General features: G+C 36.6%; 1 protein-coding gene across 2 annotated transcripts; it reads left to right on the forward strand.

Annotated features, from left to right (window-relative positions):
* The first annotated feature begins 1,309 nt into the window (after positions 1 to 1,309).
* On the forward strand, positions 1,310 to 21,331 carry LOC121255819 (dihydroorotate dehydrogenase (quinone), mitochondrial). Of its 2 annotated transcripts, XM_041156350.1 has the most exons (11): positions 1,314 to 1,758; positions 3,394 to 3,476; positions 7,765 to 8,088; positions 8,322 to 8,577; positions 16,789 to 16,869; positions 16,967 to 17,074; positions 17,156 to 17,185; positions 18,178 to 18,315; positions 19,363 to 19,400; positions 19,565 to 19,664; positions 20,867 to 21,331. In XM_041156350.1, the coding sequence occupies exons 1-11, from the start codon at positions 1,624 to 1,626 to the stop codon at positions 20,939 to 20,941; spliced, it is 1,368 nt and encodes a 455-aa protein (XP_041012284.1). In that variant the 5' UTR covers positions 1,314 to 1,623; the 3' UTR covers positions 20,942 to 21,331. The 2 variants fall into 2 exon arrangements, with proteins under 2 accessions (XP_041012285.1, XP_041012284.1); XM_041156351.1 differs by lacking the exons at positions 19,363 to 19,400; positions 20,867 to 21,331 and having other exon boundaries at positions 1,310 to 1,758.
* The last annotated feature ends 1,115 nt before the right edge of the window (positions 21,332 to 22,446 follow it).

Genomic DNA, 22,446 nt, shown 5'->3' on the forward strand with positions numbered 1-22,446 from the left:
AAGCTATTATAGTTATACTCATTTTTAATTTTGAGTTTTTTTATATACCTTATCAATTTTTTTGATTATCTATTTTTTTATTAAAATTTTTTATTTTTATAATTTCATATTTTAAGTATATTTCTTAAAAAATATTTGGAATTTTATTATTAAATTTTATTTTGAGTCAATTTTTTATTTGTGGGTTTCTTTTAAAAAATATTGCTTTTTCTTTTTATTTTAATTCTTTTGAAGATTCCTTTAATATTTTTATTTTTCAGCCGTATTAAAATAGACGCATTAAATTTACAGAGCAAAATGATAAATTAGTTAACAAAAATACAATGGAGGGATCTTATTGATAAGTTGATGATATTAATATTCTGTTTGGATACAATAACCGTTTCATTTCATTTTTTTTGTTATCATTATAATTTTATCAAATTTTCATATAAAATATAATAAATAATTTAATTTTTTAAAAATCTTAAAACAATAATAATATTAAAAAATAATATTCTAATAATATTTTATTCAATTTTTAACTTTAATATTAATTTATCTTATCTCGACTCACTATCCAATCCGCACATAAATGATAATCGTGCAAAATAGGAGACCATTCTTGTTTTCTTGAGATTTTTTGAACTTTTTGTTCTTAAGGTATTTTAAGTATTATTTGAAATCGGGTAATGCTACGTGCAGTTGTAGGGTGCATAAATACCGTGTAATCACTTTAAAAAATATGAAGTCTATTATTAAAAAATTATTATTTTTTTATATGGATCTCATATTTATTTATTTATTTAAAGTAATTATGTGATACTTGCGTATTCATTACTGTAATTATCATTTTTCATTAAAACCATATTATTTGTAATTTTATAAAGTTGGACATAGGTTCTTAAGTAACGATAGCGGTACATTTTTAACGATAGAGGTACATTATTTTATAATTTTTTTCCTCTGTTTTCAATACAGAATATTTTTATAAAATAATTAATTTAACACATAATTATAAAAAAGTCATGTGTCAATATTTTTTTTTAGATTTATATTCGGAAATTAAGTTGGTAGGATTTGACACAAAAACCTCTTTTACTGATTTAGGTTTGATTTTAAGATTTATTAAAATATTATTTTTTAATATTATTATTATTTTAAGATTTAAAAAAATTATATTATTTATTTTATTTTATATCAAAATTTAAAAAAATTATAATAATAAAATGAAGCGAAATAATTTTGTATCGAAACAAGCCCTTGATGTAAAAAAAATAAAAAAACTTAGATATTTGTTTGTTGCCCTTCGCACGAAGCAGAGCCCTATTTCCTTTTTCATTTTATTGTAATTTCTTCCACAGCACCTCCGGATCCTATCAGACAAAAATTGGCAAGAACTTGTTCAAGCTGCCGCCACTGTTTCAGGCTTTCAGCCCTCTCTCTCTCCCCCCTCTCCCTCTGTTTGTGCGCTAAAACCTCTCCCGAGCTCTCCAAAATAGTCGAAGACTCTCAGTAAAATCTAATTTTTAAGTCTCTCTCTATCTCTCTGTTGTAGTGCATTTGTGAAACTGTTCTGGGATTCTTTCTTTTGTGGGTTTAATTTTAAATTATTGGGAAGTACTCCTTTCGGTTTTCTTATTGATGGCGTTAAGGGCTTCATCGAAACTACTCAGACATGTTTTGAACAAAAAGCTAATCTCAAGTTCTCATATAAGTGCCAGACATTGCGCTTCTGCTGCAGAAGCTGCTCCTAAAATCCCTCACTCTTCCAAGAAAGTATGCTCTCTCTCGCTCTCTCATGTATATGTATGTATTTATGTCTGTCTGTAGGTATGTATGAGTTTCGATATATCTGTTTAATTGCTGAGAAAATGGAAATTTTGCTAATTTCTTCAAAATATGGTGGAGCGGTCTTTTATTTCATGAGGTAGTGGAACTTCGTTGCTTGTTTATAAGGGGGAAAAGGCATTATCTTGGGACATTCTGCAGACGTAATTTTGACAGGGTTCTGTCAGAGACTATATCTTCTGGAGAAGATTCAAATTTCCCTAGATTGTCTGTCGGGGTGAAGCATAATTTTGTAGTTAAGAAACTGTGCAACGGCCTTTCAAGGGATGTTTTTTTTTTTTTTTTTTTTTGGTGCGTAAAGCTTGATTTAGTAGCACCTCATCCATTGTAGCTTTTAGTTCAGAGAATAGCTTGGCATCAACTAGCATTGACGTAAACTTTCTCTAGTTACTTCCTCCCTCCCTTCATTATCTTAATAACCTCTTTGTTACTAGTTTTATACAGTTTCTGGCAGGGAATTTGTTATTTTGTTTGAAGTTTTAGCAACTTTTTCTGTCACCAGTTTCTTTCAGTAGTTGACGAATGTGTTTGCCTTTAAAAAAGTGCTGGAACAAGTAGTTCTCTTAAATGGATTCAGATCCCCTAAAGTTTTTATATGAACTCTAGAGCCTAGAGCGGAAGAGAGATAGATGCATAAAGTGGACCCCACAACATTTATTGAGTATTTAATGCTGCTCGAGAAATTTACTTGGGCAGCTGTAAATATTGTGGAGCCCACTTTATATATTTGTGTGTGTGTGTGTGTGTGTATCCCACTTTAGGTCCTAGAACTCGGGCAGGAACTCTAGGGGTTCCATATCCTTCTAAAACACAGTTGCGTTGTTACTCCTTGCTCTCTCTCTCTCTCTCTGTTTTCTTCTTTTGGTTTTGAGTTGCGGAAACTTAGGCCCCGTTGGATTGCAAGATGATCACATCTCATCTCATCTTGTCATCTCATCTCAACATCCAAACACTATAAACACAAACATTTTTCAATTTCAAATCTTCAACTTTTTCATCTAATGATTACCTAATCATTACAACTTTTCCAAACTTTCAAACAAAACACAAAAAATAATTCAATTTTTTTAAATCTCAAAACAAAGGTAATAGTAAAAAATTATATTCTAACAATATTTTAAATTTATAATATTTTTATTCAACTTTTCACTCTCCTTTCCCAAAACCGCAGAAAACATTTTAACTCAAACCATTTCACTACTATTCACAAATTTCTCATCTCAACATCCAAACGAGGCCTTACTTTGCTTTGTTATATCCATAAAAATTTGAAGTTTCAAGGCTAAAACTGTCGCATGATTTCTTTTTTAAAATTATCTATTATTTTTGTATGACATCCCCATGGTAATTCAGCAGTGAAATGAAATAATTTTTTTTATTTGCAGTGCATGCCCATTTTCAAGCAAATAAGATAATTTGAATTGTACTATTTTGTTTGTGGGTATTGCCAATTTCTTGCCAATTTCTTGTTATATACTTTCTCATTCTATTACTGGTGTACAATTTATAAATGGAAGACTTCGTCTGATTCTGAAATGTAGCCTTTGGTTATTTGAACTGTAGGGAAGGCTATTGACAGGAGCCACAATAGGCCTAGTTATAGCTGGAGGAGCTTATGTGAGCACTTTGGATGAAGCAACTTTCTGGTACTTCATTCAGATCTCTGAGTGATACAAAAATCTTTTTCTTAGTTCACGTTAAATCTTTGCATTTTTTTGCCATTACAATGACAGTGTTTCAGTAAAAGTTCGTACATTTAAATGAACCTAGTCGTGATTATCATTCTTACGGAAATTGACATAGCAGATAATGGGTTCTTCTTAGGCCAAACCTGATGTTTGAAAGGAAATGTCTGTCTCAATACATTGCTCTGAATCTCAGTGTATAAGCGGCATTAAACTATTTCAAAAATGGTGCAATTTGTTTTAGTTTTTGCTCTTTTTTTTTTGTTGTTGTTCTGTCTGGAGAAAGATACAAAAATGCTTTCAGGGGAAAATTTAGCAGAATTATCCCCCAAGAAAAAGGTCTACCATAGCATTTTATTGACCCTTTTCTTCTAGTATTCTAATCGAGAATGTGTTCATTTTTTTTCTTGTTTTTAGTTTTGAGATGAGAGAGATTTTCTGCACGTTGCTCAAGAAGCTCTGGATACACCTTGATGAATAGGATATGAATCTTTTTTAGTCCAGTAATATTATTGCGTGTGAGCTTTCTTTAATTTTCCAAGTATATGAATTAAAATTACTTGGATATTTGATTACAACACTGTTGAAATATAAAGTCTAATTGAGAAGGTTTTCTGCACTTTCCTATGGATTGGGGATGAAACCAAGTTCCATCTTGTTAGTTGGGACAAGGTTTAATCCCCGATATCTTGCGGAAGTTTGGGGGTTTGTAAAGTAAGGATCTTTAATAAGGCTCTACTTGGAAATTGGTTGTGGTGGTATGACCAGGAGGAGGTGTTGTGGAGGGTGCTTATTGATTCCAAGTATGGGAGGTTAGTGGGGGATGGTGCTTTAATGAAGTTAGGGGTGCACATCGGGTGGGTTTGTGGAAAAATAATATAAATGGATGGGGAGGGTTTCCCAAATATTTTAGATTTGAAGTTGGTGAAGGCTTTAGAGTTTGTTTTTGGCATGATGTTTGGTGTGGTGATAGGGCTCTTAAGTTTGCATTTCCCACTCACTTTCGGATTGCTTGAGATAAGGAGGCTTTGGTGGTGGATATGATGGATAGCTCTAGTGGCTCTATTCAGTGTTTCTGGGGGATGTCCTTAGAATATTTGTAATGTTGTGGTGGATAGGATGATCTGGTTTCATTCAGAGATTAGGAGATTCACGGTTCAATCTTTGTATTAGGCTTTGGCAATCCGGAATTGCAACATGTTTCCTTGGAAGAGCATATGGAGATGTAAGGTACCCCCCAAAGTAGCTTTTTTTGGGTGGACTGCTTCCCTTGGGAAAATCCTTACCATTGGTAATCTAGGGAAAGAGGGCTTATTGTCATTGTTTGGTGTTATAGGATTGTGTGAGTGACTTATAGAAAGAGCGAACCGAGAACATACCTTTTCCTGCAGGTACCCACCACAAAGTATCAAATCCTTGAGGCCTTTTTTTCATGGAGTACAAGAGTCTAAAGAGATCCTCAAAGCTGTCAATTTCACAATCTTGGGCTGCCCTGGTAAAGCTCACGTTCCATTGTACTAGATCACCAACTATTACCATGAGATCGGCCATTGAGGCTTCCTTCTCACATGCAATCCTGAAGGCTGAAGGGAAAGAATCCTTGAGTGCATTATCTCCACACCATAAGTAAGAATCTAATTCTAGATCTATTTCCCATCACAAGTCTAGTGTGACGAGCAAAAACCCCCACTCTCTTCTAATATGCTTCCAAACTCCCACTCCACACGTCCCATGTACCTCCCTAGTGTTCCACCTCCCCCATAAACCTCCATACTTGGCATCAATTACTAATTTCCATAGAGTTTCTGGTTCCATATTGTATCGCCACAACCATTTCCCAAGAAGGGCCCAATTGAAAACCCTCAAGTTTCTAATGCCCAACCCGCCAGATGAAATTGTGAAGCTTACCTTATCCCACTTTACTAGATGGAATTTGAATTCATCCCTTAATCCGCACCAAAGGAAATCCCAGTGAAGTTTCTTAATATGGGTTGCCACGCTCGCTGGAATTGGGAATAAAGATAAGAAATAAGTAGGTAGATTTGACAAGGTGCTTTTGATTAAGGTTACCCTTCCGCCTTTCGATAAGTACAATCTTTTCCAACCTGCCAATCTATGTTCGATCTTCTCAATTACTGTATCCCAGATAGATATAGCCCTTGATGCAGCTCCCAAAGGAAGTCTAAGGTAACTCATAGGAAAAGAAGAAACTTTACATCCAAGAGAGCTAGCCAAGCACTTCCCATGGAGAAAGATTTGGAGAAACAAGGTGCCCCCAAAGTGACATTCTTGCTTGGACAACTTCTCTGGGTATGATTTTGAATTTAAGGAAACGCATGGTGATTATAGTGGACTGGTTCTGCATGTGTAAAAGAAGTGGGGCAACTGTGGATCATCTTCTTCTGCATTGTGAGGTTGCTAGAGAGTGTTATGGGAAGATTTATTCAGACGAATAGAGCTAGCCTGGGTTATGCCTACCACTATGGTTGAGCTTCTAGCCAGTTGGACAAATCTAGGCGGTATTCCACAAATCAGAACTGTGTGGAAGATGGTTCCTATTTGTATTCTGTGGTGCATATGGCAGGAGCGTGATGACCGAATGTTTGAAGACAAGGAGAGCTCATTGGAAGAGCTTAGACTACTTTTTTTAGAACCCTATTTCTATGGGTCAAAGATGTTGATTTCAACGGCCTTGATTTTCATGATTTTCTTGTTTCTATTTCTCACTCCTAGATAAGTGTCACCTTTTATATATCATCTTGTGTACTTGGGCTATACCTATTCTTTTAATACAATCATTTATTTATAAAAAGAAGTTTGGTGTTATCTGTGTAAGAAAAGTGGAGAAATTGTGGATTATTTACTCTTACATTGTGAGGTGGCCAGGATATTGCAGGATAACATTTTTAACAGGATTGGAGGGGCTTGGGTGATGCCTAGAAGGGTGGTGGATATTCTTGCATGTTGGAAAGGTCTTCTTGGCACTCCCCAAATTGTAGTTGTATGGAAAATGATCCCTCTGTCTTCTGTGGTGTCTTTAGATGGAGAGAAATGGGCAGTGCTTTGAAGATCGGGAGCGTTCTTTGGACGAGCTGAAAAGATTATTCTACAGCACCTTATTTTTCTGGACTACTATTATTGACTTCAATGGGATTAATTTTCATGATTTTCTTGTATCCATTTCTAGTTCCTAAATCGTAGATAGGTGTTCTATTTGTATCCATCTTGTGTACTTGGGCTACGTCTACACGCTTCTATTTATAAAAGTTTATTTTACTTATAAAAAAAGATTGTTGAAGTGCACATGGAGAAGCTTAGAACTTTCTTTTCCAATACTTTGTTCTTTGGGTAGCTTCTATAGATTTCAAAGGCCCAACTTCCACAATTTTCTTGTTTCGATTCTTTTTTTCTAAATCTCATCTCATCTCAACATCCAAACATCACTCAAACACAAACATTTTCCATTTCAAATCTTCAACTTTTTCATATAATCATTACAACTTTTTCAAACTTCTAAACAAAACACAAAAAAAAATCAACTTTTTTAAATCCCCTATTCTAACAATATTTTAACTCTTATCTTTTTATTCAATTTTTTCTCTCTCATTTTCCAAAACCCCATAAAACATCTTAATTCAAACTATTTCACTACTATTCATAAATCATTTTACTACTATTCACAAATTTCTCATCTCATCTCATCGTAACATCCAAATGAGGTCAGTGTTCTCCTGTATACTTCCTATGTACCTAGACTATGCATTTTGCATTTTTTAATAAAAGCTACGATTACCTATAAAAAAATTATAAATGGCTGCCGCTCATTGATTATCAATAAAATCATCACTTATTATTAAAATAAATGTATACTTCTTGTGTATTAGGGGTAACAACCTATTTCTTCATTAAAATTTTGGCTTTCTCATCTTCTCTCATCAATAAATTATTCTTTACCGATCCAAAAAAAATTTCTTATTCATCAAAAAAAAATTTCAAAAAAAGCAAGTTGAACCTTTTTTGTCTGTCTACGTTTTGAATAAAACCATTTCTTAATCTTCTTCCATGCATTTGCATTTTGATCTTTCTGTATCTTTTTATGTTTGGGGTACATGTTTTGTCCTCTTATAAGGAAATTTCTTTGACCTATTAAAAAGTAATCGTTACATTAAATGGACTAATTTTATAATTAACTTGAAGTTTAAACATCAGTAATATTAGTTGTTAATTTTTGTTGATCAAATTTTTGCAGTGGTTGGCTATTCTCAGCTACGAAACTTGTGAATCCTTTCTTTGCCCTTCTAGACCCAGAGTCTGCTCACAGACTAGCTGTCTCAGCTGCAGCTCGTGGTTGGGTTCCAAGGGAGAGGAGGCCTGATCCATCAAATATAGGGCTACAAGTTTGGGGGAGGAACTTCTCCAACCCTATAGGTCTAGCTGCTGGCTTTGATAAGAATGCCGAGGCCGTTGATGGGTTGCTTGGTCTAGGCTTTGGCTTTGTAGAAGTTGGCTCTGTCACCCCTGTTCCACAGGAGGGCAATCCAAAGCCTCGTATCTTCCGATTGCCTCGGGAAGGGTAAGGATGTATATCTTATGTTATTTCTCAGATTCTGATTGCATATCTTGTTTTTCTATACAGTATCATTATTGTGAATTGAAACGCCTTCCTCTCCCCTTCATTGCAAATTTTCTTTTGGAAAGTATGTGAAGGTTCTTGCACATTCAAAAGTTTTGAGGTCTGATAGGTTAAACTTCTCTAAAAATCTCTTCTGATTTAAGTGCTGCCAAACTGCTTGATCTTTTGGCCAGTGCTATCATAAACCGGTGCGGTTTCAATAGTGAAGGAATTGTTGTTGTTGCAAAGCGGTTGGGTGCCCAGCATGGTAAGAGGAAGTTAGATGAAACTTCAAGCCGTTCATCTTCCTCTACTGATGAAGTCAAACATGGAGGCAAAGCTGGACCTGGCATTCTTGGGGTCAATCTGGGAAAGAATAAGACAAGTGAAGATGCTACTGCGGATTATGTACAAGGGGTTCATACATTGTCCCAGTATGCCGATTACTTGGTAGATATTCTTTTTTTTATGAACGCTTGGTAGATATGTTTTTATCTGTTTAATCACGGTTGATCTATTTCTTTGGTTTTTAGTTATAGATTTTAGCATTTTAGTTGTACATATTAAGTAATGGAGTTATGTATCTTTTTTGGTTCATCATGGATACTTGCTGCATTAACCATATGCTTTCCGTCTGGCAAAATGAAATATGCTGTAAGTCTTTATAGTTCTAACAATTTCAATTTCAATTGTTGAAAGGATAAAAGAATAAAAAAATATACCAATTTCCTCCCTGTAGGTGTGTGTCAGTTGGCTTTTATTTTTGATAGTATACAAGTAATTCTTTCTTAGACCAATGCTAGATATATCTAATGTTGCTAAGGAACATATATATTGATGGAATAGTTCTAAGTTGAGTATACTTATAAAAAATGGTTCTTAGCTGAGTATATGGAATTATCAGGTCTTATTAGGTCTAATTACATGAATGTAAACTGTAATTTTCCCAAAACATATATGCTTATAGAGTTCAAAAGATTAAAAAAAGAAAAAATAAGATAAATGAGGGAGACATTGTGGCAGTTGAGTTCATCCTTTGGTATCCTGTTTCCTCGCACTCCTCATGTTTTACCGCTATGACTCAAACCCTTGGCTCACAAAATCATACCCATCAAACCATTGGCGCATGTGTGCCACCACAACACAGAAATGGATTAGGTCAGGTTGATTTACACCAATGGAGAAATTGATGACAAAAGAATAGTGGTGGCTGATGGGCTTCAGCCACAATAATGGTGCAACCATAATCATATCTAAAAAGACTAGATAGGTGAAATTTGCAAAAATGGTTTAGAGTCTGCAGCAGGTTGATAGTACTAAAGCAGTAAGTAGGGATTTTTTTTTTTTTAAAAAAAGGTTGCTGGTTTTATGATTTTATTCTGTTGATGGGTAGGAAAAAAGGAGAAAAATTAGGTTTTTGGAAGAGAATATGGAGGAATGATAATTGTTTGGAATCTGTGGTATTGTGGTAAATCAGGCAAAAAATTGTTAAATATGAAGTCTTTCTGTTTGTTTTTTGTTGTTTTGGGTCTTGAAGAACCTGATGTGGATGATAAATTGTATTCGAGGGGTTATTTTATCTGGCTTTTATTGGTAGCTCTAAAATTTGGGCTTTTATACGTTTGCGCGTGACTAAAAATTTGACATTAGTGGAAACCCCCAACTCCAAATATGTCTTTACTTGGATGATGATGGCATTAGTCTCAAGTTTAAGAAAAATTAAAACAATGTGATGGGACGAAGTTAGGTCTTTACTCTTCAACCATATGAAAAAAGTTGGGAGAGATGAAAACTTGAAGTACAAGTCCATGAAAGAAAATCCGTCCATTTCTTTTTTGATTATTGTTGGTGAAAGCGTTAGGCACACTGGAGCAGAAATGCTGTCTAGAGCATACAATAAAATATAGAAAGGTTTAGACAGCAAGATGGCAATATATTTAACTTATTAACTCAATTTATTAGAGTATCATGCAAAATGAAAATCACTTGATGAACTAATTACATAAAATTTAAATGTAACATTTTCTATAATTCTCGTGTATTTAGGTGTTTTTTTGTATACTTCATGTGTACATGGGCTATGCCTATTTCATTCATATTAATATAAATTACTTCTTACGTATAAAAAAAAAAAATATATGTATATAATTTTTTTTTTTTTATATAAGTAAGACAAGTATTATTAATCCAAGAATGGGCAACAACTGCCAATTACAAAGTAGTATGTCCTATCTACATAGGCACATTAGAAACTAAGAAATCATGAAGGTCCATGCCATTAAAGTCCACAGCGATGGCCCAAGTACAAAGAGTCCTAAAAAAAAAAAACTTTTAGCTTTGCTATAGATCTCTCTTTGTCGTCAAAAGTCCTCTCATTTCGCTCCTGCCAGAAGCACCACATAATTCAAAGAGGGATAATCTTCCAAATCACTTTGATCTGATGCACACCTCGGATAGAGGTCCAACACGCCAATATATCCACTACGGATTCCGGCATAACCCATGCTAGTTCCATCCTTCTAAACACCTCATTCCAGAGAGTCCTGGCTACCTCACAATGTAAAAGTAAATGGTTCACCGAACACATACAACACCAATCTGCAATGATTATCCTCCTCTTTTTCAGATTATCTGTAGTAAGAATCTTGCTTAATGACGCTGTCCACACAAAGAAAGAAGTTTTAGGAGGAGCCTTGTGTCGCTAGAGCCTTCTCCAGGGAAACTGTATCTCCAGCACTTGTGTGAGGACCTTATAAAAGGAACGAACAATGAATACCCCTTTCCCTGCAGGAATCTACCACAAGCCATCTTCATGCTGGATATTTGGAAGACAAGAATACAAGAGACTATAAAAATCTGCGAAACTCTCTATCTCCCAATCTTGTGCTGCCCGGTTGAAGCTGATATTCCAGTGAATACCCCCTCTTGAGATTCCCATAACCTCCGCCACTGTGGTATCTTTGGCACCTGCTATTAGGAAAAGTATAGGAAACAAATCTTGGAACGCATTGTTGCCATACCAAACATCCTTGCAAAATCTGATCCTGGAGCCTATACCCAATTGGAACCTAGTGTGCTGATGAAAGACCTCCCACCCTTTTCTAATATGCTTCCATAGCCCCATTCCATGGGTCCCTCTAACTTCTCTAGTACACCAACCCTCCCCTAAATCACCATATTTATTCTCGATCACAGTTTTTCATAAGACTTCTGGTTCCTTGATATATCACCACAGCCATTTGCCAAGTAATGCCCGATTAAACAACCTGAAATTTCTAATACCCAACCCGCCACTAGAGATAGGACGGCACACCATCTCCCACTTAACAAGATGAAATTTAAACTCTTCTCCTAAGCCACCTACAGAAAATCTCTTTATAACTTCTCAAGACGACCCGCCACGCTTGCTAGTATAGGGAATAAGGATAAGAAATAAGTGGTAGATTAGAAAGTTTACTTTTGATCAATATAATCCGGCCCCCTTTCGACAAGTACATTCTCTTCCACCCTGCCAGTCTCCTCTCTATTTTTTCAATCATTGTATCCCAAATCGAGCAAACTCTCGAAGCTATACCCAACAGTAGTCCTAGGTAAGTCATCGGAAGAGACGCTATCTTGCAACCCAACGTGTCAGCCAACTCCCTAATATTCCGAACCTCTCCAATCGGCACCAACTCGGATTTATCATAGTTTACTTTTAAACCAGACACTGCTTCAAAACAAAGCAAACATGCCTTCACAGCCCGCAACTGGTTTCGATCAGCTTCGCACATAGTAAGCGTATCATCTGCAAACAGCAAGTGAGAAATAGAAGTAATACCCGTGCTTGGAGATCCAATCTAGAAACCACTAACAAACCCATTAGCCAACAAAGCCGAGATCATCCTGCTTAGTGCCTTCATAACAATAACAAAAAGTAATGGAGATAACGGATCCCTTTGTCTCAAACCACGAGAACTTTGGAAGAAACCCTCTGGGCTGCCATTGATCAACACAGAGAACCTTACGTAGATATACACTAGCTAATCCAAGACTTCCACCTTTCACCAAAACCACACCTACCCAGTAGGTATAGAAAGAAATCTTAATTAACATGATCATATGCCTTTTTCATATCCAATTTACACATAATTCCTGGGTTGCCAGCCTTCAATCTACTGTCCAAACATTCATTGGCAATTAGAACCGCATCAAGGATCTGTCTACTAAATATAATTCTCTTGTGCTTTACTAAATATACACATCAATCATATTTGATTTCCATAATCAAATTAAAGTACATGTTGAATGAAAATATACCAATCAAACATAAATTAAAGTACATAGGTATTGACTTATGTGCTAACATAAGCAATCGAATATAAATCACATAGAAAGCCAACTTGGACTACTATATCGGGTTCAAAACATATTCAACAAATGTGACGTGACTCCACGGCACAGAAATTATATATCAACTAAATATTTAAGAATATTTGGTTACCTCATTTTCTGCACTTTAAGCTCATATATGCTTCACTTTCGGTAAGCAGAGCACTTAGGCCTTGGTGCACTGTTTTACCAACAATCTTTCTGGTGCCTAACCAGGACCTAGAAATCTTTAACAATATGGAGACATCATCCAATTACTGTAATTTAGATGCTTATAGCACAACCCCAAGGGTGGCGTAGTGGTCCTGAGGCGAGCCGTATGATCTGGACATCCTGGGTTCGAAACTCCACACTCTTTGGACCATCAGACTGGGGAATTTCCCTCTTGAATTATGCAATGTACACTTGCGAGAAAGTGATCAAAGATGATATAATGGAGGGGGCCTTTCATGGATTCCATGAAAATGGAAGGTTTGAAAAAAGCCTCAATGCAAACTTTTATTGCTCTTATCCCAAAAAACAAAACCCCAGTGTGGTAGGGGTAAAAAATTATTGGTGGCATGAATCTCATGAATTTCTTGTATCACTAAAATAGCACACATATGCGCTTCTCTTTTATACGTCCCATATACTTGTGCTCTTGCATATTCTTATGATCAATAAGATTTTGTTTTCTAATAAAAAAAAATTGATGACTTTGAATGGATACTTTATTAGGCTGATATTTTGTAATAAAATGTTACACACCAAACTTCCCAATCGTGGACAGCTCTAAGAAATGTGACATTCCATTGGGGAGTGCCATTAGATTGGTCAAGGAGGTTCACAATTGAGGCTTCCTTCATTCTCGCTATACCAAAGAAGTTTGGATGGGCTTCATTCGGGACCCTTCACCTGCCTCAAAATGGGTAAAACTTGAAAATTTAGTCCATCCTCGTCTAATGTGCTTCCAGAGCCTCACCCCATATGATCCACTCACCTCGTTCGAGCACCAACCTCCCCATGCTCTACCATACTTTGAGTCTAAAACTGTTCTCCACAAAGCTCCATGTTCTATGGGATATCTGCATAGCCATTTACCCAACAATGCCTTATTAAAAAGCTGCAAATTTTGGATACAAACCTCCTTCAGAAATTGGGGAACAAACTGGCCAATTTACCATATGAAATTTGAACACATCATTCATCCCTCCCCATGGGAAATCCCACTGTATTTTCCCCATACGGTAAGCCACCTTTGATGGAAGCGGAAATAAAGAGAGAAAAAAGTCAATAGGTTGGAGAGGGTAGTTTTAATGAGTGTGACTCAGCCACCTTTGGATAACTACATTTGCTTCCAACTAACAAGTTTCTGCTCCATCTTTTCTAAGACATCATCCCAAATGGACATCGATTTGTAATGGGCACCAACAGGAGGCCAAGATGTCTCCTGGGTAAGTGAGATATCTTACATCCCAAGATAGAATCCATACTATCCACATGATGCACTTGCCCCATCGGAACTCCATCTGATTTGCCCAAGTTCACCTTCAATCCAAAAACAACTTCAAAGCATAGAACGAGAGCCCTCAATGCACATATATGATCATGGCTGGCCTCACAAAAAAACAAGGTATTGTCGACCAATAAAAGATGAGATATATTGAGAGAGCCAGTATTTGCCTCCCACGCTAAGAAGCCATATATAAAACCATCCTCCACAACACCAGCTATCATTTTGCTAAATGCTTTCATTACGAAAACAAATAGTAATGGAGGTAAGGGATCCCATTGCCTCAATCCCTATGAGCTTTGAAAGCAATTGCTTGGTGTGCCATTAATCAAGATGGAGAAGCGTGCAGTAGAGATGCAATGTTTTATCCATGAGCACCACTTCACCCTGAAACTGCATCTCTCAAGCATATAGAGTAAGAAGCACCAATTGACTTGATCATAAACTTTTTCCATATCTAGTTTGAAAAGAAGCCTCGCCCCTCCCAACTTGAGTCTTCTATCCAAGTATTCGTTGGCAATAAGCACCACATCGAGTATTTGCCTCCCCTTCACAAAGGCATTTTGGGGATTTGATATTACTTTCTCCACCACCATGCTTAACCTATTCGCCAAGACTTTAGAGATGATTTTATACATCCCATTCACAAAGCTAATGGGGCGATAATTTTTAACCTCAACCACACCTTGTATTTTTGGAATAAGAGCAATGAAGGTTTTGTTGAGGCTTTTTTCTAACCTTCCATTTTCATGGAATTCTTGAAAGAATATCACCCTTGATCACTTCCCAACAAGACTAAAAGAATGCCATAGTGAAGTCATCCGGACTTGGAGCTTTATCACCCGCCATGGTTTTTAACACTTTCCGAACCTCCATTTCTTCAAAAGGCCTCTAAAGCCATCCATTTACTTGTGGGTCGATAGTATCAAAGGTAAGTCCATCTAATCTCGATCACTAGGAAAATTGTTCCGAAAGCAAATTCTCATAGTAGTTGAAAATGTGATATGTGACCTTGGTTTGGTTAGTGATAATCACCCCATCTGCCAACAACATATCAATGGTGTGCTCCCTCCTGTGTGAGTTAGCCACCCGATTAAAGAACTTGATACATTTATCCCCCTCCTTCAACCATAAGGCTCATGACTTTTATCTCCAAGATATCTCTTCCATGAGAAAGACCCTCTCAAGTTCTACTGACACTTGAGTTTTGCGAGCCCTTTCCACTCCTAACATTTCCCTTACCTCCAATATGTTCTCCAAACCCCCAAGTTCCTCCAAGAATAGTTTCTTCTGACCTTCCACATTACCAAACACCAGTTCATTCCAGCTCTTCAAGTCTTTTTTCTGTGCCTTCAATTTACATGCCAGAATATAACTTGGAGTTCCTTGGAGTTGATAAGAAGTCCACCATTGTTTAACTCGGTCAATAAAGCCTCTGATTTTAGCCACATGTTTTCGAATTTGAAGTACCTTGGACCTCCTTGTATTCCTCCACAATCAAGAAGGATGGGAAAGTAGTTTGAACATAGTCGGGGTTGTCGCTTTTGAATGAGATTTGGATAATGGGTTCTCCATTCTAAAGAGACCAAGAATCTATCGATCCTTGACCAAGAAGGATGTTCAATGTTGCTCAACCAAGTGTTGGAACTATTTGCAAGAGGGATATCTAATAGATCTTGATCCGAAATTAAATTAGAAAAGTCTAGCATTGCTGAATTGTAGCTGGGACCACCCGATCTTTCACTCGAGAAATAAGTGACATTAAAATCACCACCAATACACCAAGGCATATCCTAGATGCTACATAGCTCGGCCAACTCATCCCATAATAGTCTTCTTGCTTGATCTATATTAGGACCATAAACACATGCGAAGTACCATTGGAAGCCATCCTCAGCATTCTTAAACGAGGAAGCCACCATGAAATCCCCCATGCCATCCTCCGCCTTTTCCACCACCCATTTATCCCACATAACTAGAATGCCCCTCGATGCTCCATTGGAGGGTAGATAGTGCCAACCCACCTGATTACATGCCCACAAACTCCTAATGATGCTTAAAGAGATCAACTCCACTTTCATTTCTTGTAAACATATAATGTCGCCTTGCCACTTGTATAGTTGATTTCTGATTGTGAGGCGTTTCTCCTTCTCATTCAGCCCCCTTACATTCTAAGAAATGATTTTTGGCTTCATTGTGCAACCTCCTTTGCCCTTCGCTTCGCTCTCCCACGATTCGAACTCCCTTCACTTGGCCCCATCATTAACTGTCCAATTAAGCCGTTTGAGCTCCCTAGGTCACTCTTAAATTGTAGTTGCAGGTTGGCAACCACTTTTCTTATCTTCAGCATATACCTGAATCATACTCCATTGTATGAATTTATTTCATTTTTTTCTTTTAGGAAGAGCTTGATTTTTGAAGTTCCACCATTAAGTATTCAGCAGATGATTGTATGAGGATGTTTATACCTCAATTGCTTTTGAAGGATATAGAAACATTGAGAAAATTAATTTGGAAGCAATATTGATTTAATAAGAGAGAAGTGTTTACTAAGGTTGTTAAAGCTAAATTCTGGAGGATGAAGGATTGTTTCTCAGTGTTGTACAGCCTTAGAGCATGCCTGGAACTGATTTTCCGACAGTGGAATCTTGCCCCATATATTTGTGTTTTTCCTTGAGAAAATGTTTCGATTAGTATTTCATGATCTAGAGGTCAAGAGGCTTTAGTGTCTCTTCAGCTGTTTTCAGGTTTATGTTCTGTTTCTCTAATCTGACAATGCATGTGTTATTGTTCTGTAGGTTATTAATGTTTCATCACCCAATACCCCAGGATTGCGGAAGCTTCAAGGAAGAAAACAATTGAAGGACCTTGTAAAGAAGGTAAGGTAGTCATGGCATGATCTGACCTTTTTTCCCTATAAAATTAACAGAATTTGCAGCCACAAGTTAGATCTTGTTACGTTTTCTTTTTGTCAAGGTTCAAGCTGCTCGTGATGAAATGCAATGGGGTGAGGAGGGTCCACCTCCTTTGCTTGTGAAAATTGCTCCAGACCTGTCTAAAGAAGATCTTGAAGATATTGCAGCAGTAAGGATGAGTGCATGATTTTTAAAATACTCCTCCATTTCATAATATAATGTTATAAGGGTTCCTCCTCTATGATTGCAGGTTGCCCTTGCTCTCCGCTTGGATGGATTGGTATAATTTTTTCCCATTACAAACTTTTCACTTTTTTCCATATCTAGCATTGCTTGTGTGTTCTCTCTCTCTCGTGCTTGTTATCGTTGCTTGACTAGGCTTTGATGGTAATGTTAGGAGGACCAACTTTGTGAAATGACTTAGGAGTTCCATAGATGATGCTGTAACTACAGTGCAATTGGAGAAAACCGTCCTTAATTTGATCAGCAGCAAACTTCAGGTCTGCCATGATTTTGTACAAACTTCTGCAAAAAAAAAAAAAAAAAGGACCATAGAATAAGGTTATGAGAATTCTTTTAGTTGAGTCTGAATGTAAGAACTTATTTGGAATTGAGCTAACATCAGTGATGCAAAGTGATAATTTGAAATAGCAAAAAAGTAAGATATGGTCTATATGTTTAGACTTGAATTGTGCTCTCTTTATGCCTGAATGTGTTATACGTGCTTCTGAATATCAGTTAATTGAATCACCAGCTCATAGTATTATTTTGAGAATGAGATGAGAGAGTTCATGATGTCCACTATCCCTTCTATCATGATGGATGTTAGTGTCTTAATTGTTTCATTCAGCTTTTGGAAATTTAAGATTCTTTCTTTTTCTTGCTGTTATGTATTAAGGAACTCTGATTATATTATTCAACAGTGCGCCCTAGGTCACTCTCAACTCTAAGCAAGCAACTTCATCCCCCCTGCCTCTTCCTCCTATTTCTTGAAAAGCTTTTACTGAAGTACCTTCTTTCATGCTGAAAATTATTATCTGTTTGTTCTTATTATAATAGTGGATGCTTGTTTTCTCTATATTTTGGGAAGGATTATTAATGCAGATTATGAGCTCGTGATTCTAGTTTCCACTATGGTTTCAATTTCTTAAATTAGTTGTGCAGGTTAAAAACTACCCTTTAATTCTTTCCAGTCTTTGTTGCTTTGATATTTTTATTGTTTGTTAATTTGATTTTATTCTCATAATGCATTTTATTCTTGTTTTGGTTTAGATAATATCAAATACAACTGTTTCAAGACCTGATCCTGTAAGTAAAAACCCAGTAGCGAAGGAAGAGGGTGGCTTAAGTGGGAAGCCACTTTTTAATCTCTCTACCAACATCTTGAAGGAAATGTACATTCTAACAAGGGTATGTTGGCTACTTCCGTAATTCACGCGGCTTGTTTTGCATTAGTTGTCCTGCTATGACAAGGGGGTACATAGAGTAAACACAATTACATACTAGTGTAGAATGTTTCTCTCTCTCTCTCTCTCCATGTTCGCCACAAGCACATAAACTCTGAAGATTGATAATTATCTTGGTCACCAAGAGGTAAAACTTAAGGGAGGGCCAGTCCTGTTCAAAGGCATCCAAAACGAGAGCGTCTCTTTACATGGATATGGATCTCTGTCTTTGACAATTGCTTCTGAACACAGCAGATTGGTCTGTGCATTAAGGGAGGGAGTTGATCCCGAGTTCTATAACATATTTAGTTGCAACTCTCTCCTATTACTAAGAGCTTTGAAATATTCAATGATCTATTTCATGTCAGCAATTTTATACTATGATTTTGCTGTCCTATCATTTGTCTGGAGTTTGGTGGGGGAGAAGTTGGAAAATTGTACGATTCAGCCTTTGCCCTGTATTTATGAAATAGAATAAGATGAATATGCCATCACAGGCACCTAAGTTGATGTATCTTCAAAGGTCATCGCGGTGCCCTTCTAAGTTCCATTTTACTCTCCTTTACATGTAGCGAGTCACATGTCAAGTTCCAGCCTAGTGGTCAAAGGGCCTGCTTGGGATGAGCTGTAGGCTTAGATATCTGAGGTTTGATTCCGCACTTAGGGTTCCCTTGATTACCTGATACATGGTTTTGGCAGATATGGTCGTTTATCTGGGATTTTTCTCTAGGGATGGGTCAGAAGGGCCCTGCCTTGGTATGGTTCCGCGTTATCATATCATAAATATGTCCAGCAGGTCCATTATTGTTTGTGGAACGTTGTTGACTATTCCTTATATTTTATTAAATCTGGATTGTTTCATTTTTGTGGTTCTTCATGTTTGAATGATCATGCGGAACGTTGTTGACTGTTCCTTATATTTTATTAAATCTGGATTGTTTTCATTTTTGTGGTTCTTCATGTTTGAATGATCATGGATGAGACTTTAATGCACTGTTTATGTGTTTGTCAGGGTAAGATCCCTTTAATAGGCTGTGGGGGCATTAGTAGGTAATAGCAAGACACCTTCAACCTTGTCATCATCATACTCATTTTTCATTTACATAGCAACTACCATCATAAAAAATTCTTATCTATGATTGTTTTTCATTTACATAGCAACTATTATAAAAATTTCTTATCTATGATTGTAACTACATATGTATTGGATTCAGTGGTGAGGAAGCATACCAAAAAATTCGGGCTGGAGCAACTCTTGTTCAGCTTTATACAGCATTAGCCTATGAAGGGCCTGCCCTTATTCCTCAGATGAAGGTATCTTTGTGGTGCATTTTTTATTTAGTAACTTTTGGAACTGAAAGGATTAATGTCTGGATGTACCATATGATGACATATAGAGGCAGGCTTGTCTGGTTAGTGAAAATTTTGAGAAATATTCTGGGATGTGTTTTGTATTTGGTTATGTTGAAGTGGGCAGGAAAAATGATAAGTTGTTGGGATAAAATAAATTTTTTGAGATATGTTTTGTATTGGAGTTTGAAAATTGGGTAGATAAAGTTGTTTGTATAAAATTTTCATGAGTTCTTTTTGTTTTTTTTTTGGCTTTCTTGTGAAAATTGTTTTAGTTTGTGTTTTTTAATTTAACGGAAACCTAGGTAAATAATTAGATGATTTTTGTTTTTTTTAAGAAATAGAAATCTTTTTGGTGTTTCAAAGATGCTTATATTGAAGTTGAAAATAGTTTATTGAAAAATTTTGAAAAAATGTCAGAACTAAACATAGCATAGCCTTTCTTTTGGGAGTTTGTAACCAGTTGTTTAAGGCTAGGTACGTAATTAATAGAGTTGGAAATAGTTTTTGTATCTTTAGATGGAAACCATTCCAACTATATGGATTGGATTAGTATGTGGGTTTGATTAGAATCTCAGTTTGTGGATCTTTTCGTGGCATCCCCCACCCAACTTCGTTTTGGGATGCTTTTGGAAATGAGTTGAACGATAAAAACATCTTTTTCTCCCTGTAAATGTAGTTGGCTTCTTACTTTTGTCTAAGCCAGAGGTTCTAGGTAGTTGTTGGAAGGTAATAGTTTTTTAACCAGAACAACTCCTGCAATTTTTGTCAGATTGGAAGAAACACATCCGGATTTGTAGATGGAACAAAACTAGAATAAGGGCTAAAAGAATATAGGGATTGCCTGAAGGGTTTAAGGAGAATTTCCTTGGTTGTTATACCAAAACAGAAAAAATTAAAAAAGAGAGAACTTTTAGATAAATTATTAAAAAGTTAGTTGTGTTTAGCTGGACTGCAGAAAGTAGTGATGGATGCTCTTAGGCATAAAACTCTAGAACCTTGTAGGCATCTCATGTTTACCTTGTGCTCTCACATGTTATATTTTCTCTTTATTTTTCATTTTTACTTAATGCATTCTTGGGGATTCACAGAAGGCCTTTCTCAGCCTTCTTTATTCTGTCTAATGTTGTTGTGCCTGCTTTTTATTTTTACTTTTATTTTCTTAGGCTGAACTGGCAGAGTGCTTGGAAAGGGATGGTTTTAAGTCAGTCCTTGAAGCAGTCGGCGCAGATTGCAGATAACGCCCGTATATGTCTCAGGCACTAGAGCTATGAAAAGACTCCGGATCTGTATTTATGTTAAGTTTGGATCATTATTTTCACAGCAAGAAAACTCGAGAAAAATTGTTTTCCTAACAGATGGTTCGTTATCCGTCGTTAATTTTTCTCTCCTTAGGTTGGGGTCGGAGTGTTTTTGACCTACACAATATGTGAAGTTTTGAAGCAATCCAGTTTTCATATTCCGGGCTAAATACATTTTTCTGAGTGAAATATAACCTGTCATGTTATTCAGGCTATGTTAAAGTTTGTGCTGGCAACAGTTTGGAGAACTTTATGTAGCAAGCCTTAGTGGTTTCAATTTGTATAAAAGTTTGATTTATGAGTATAAATTTCTTCGATTTGGTAGCTGTTGAATTTGGTTATTTGAATTTTGTCAAGGAGGAAACTTTAATAGACTATTATTCTTCATGGCAATTACTCTCCATGATAAATATGCTTTTGATCCATCTCATTGTCTTTCTTTTTCCCTTGGTGCAAGAAAGCAGAGTAAGTACTAAAAGAGAGATAGCTGGAGTCTTTCTTGCAACTATTGTTGCAAGTTCTGACAGCCTTCGGCTTCATCTATGGCTCTGTTTGGATATCGAAAGTGTTTTACATTCATTTCATCATTATAATTTTTTCAAATTTTCACATAAAATATAATAAACAATTCAATTTTTTCAAATCATAAAACAATAATGATTGTTAGCGTTGGGTTTCGTATGCTTTTGGGCTGGGTTTCAACAACTCAGGTCTTGAGTATTTTACTTGCACACTTAATAAAACACGGAGTGTGGGGCTTTGGTGGAGATTCGGGAGTTTTCGATGCTAAAGTCACTATATCTCCTTAATAGTTTGTGTGTGAGTTTAGAGGAATCTGAGAGTTTTTTGTACTTGGGGTCGGTTTTTATACTAGGTTTCTGGGTGGGGACAACTCGTACTTGACTTTGGGGAGTCTATATCCATTCAACTGTTCGCTTAGTCAGAATCCTTTAATGCGGCGTGGATTTTGGGGCAGCATCATTTATGCGGTGTAGAGTTCAGGGAGTAGTGCCATTAATACGGCGTGGCTCTTTTACTCACTTTACCCTGCGGAAATTTCTTGTTAAGCCCCTTTATGCCTGCTGTTAGAAGATCAAGAGTTCCCCATATTTTCTGCTCACCTGGCTATGCAGGTTCCTGAGGGAAGGGTGTCATCGGGAAGGTGTTAGAGCGGCAAGTCTTCTCTGCCACTACTGTCCGCTTTCCCCACGTGTGGATTGTTTCGTAGGTGGGTTTTGTTCATAGGCCGAATACTCTACAACGGCCCATTGACTCATTGTAGAGGAAGGTCGTTGGGTTTGGCTAAGCTTGACCAGACTCTCTAACTCACTTCTCCAGTAATTCCTCGTGGGCTTGTTACACTGGCCGATGGGAGGGAAAACTCTCTTACAATTATCCGATGGGAATTCCTTTTTGCCTCATTCTTTATACTATTATTTTCCCGC

Source organism: Juglans microcarpa x Juglans regia, chromosome 3D (genome assembly GCF_004785595.1).
Source record: "Juglans microcarpa x Juglans regia isolate MS1-56 chromosome 3D, Jm3101_v1.0, whole genome shotgun sequence".
Classification (NCBI taxonomy): Eukaryota; Viridiplantae; Streptophyta; class Magnoliopsida; order Fagales; family Juglandaceae; genus Juglans; species Juglans microcarpa x Juglans regia.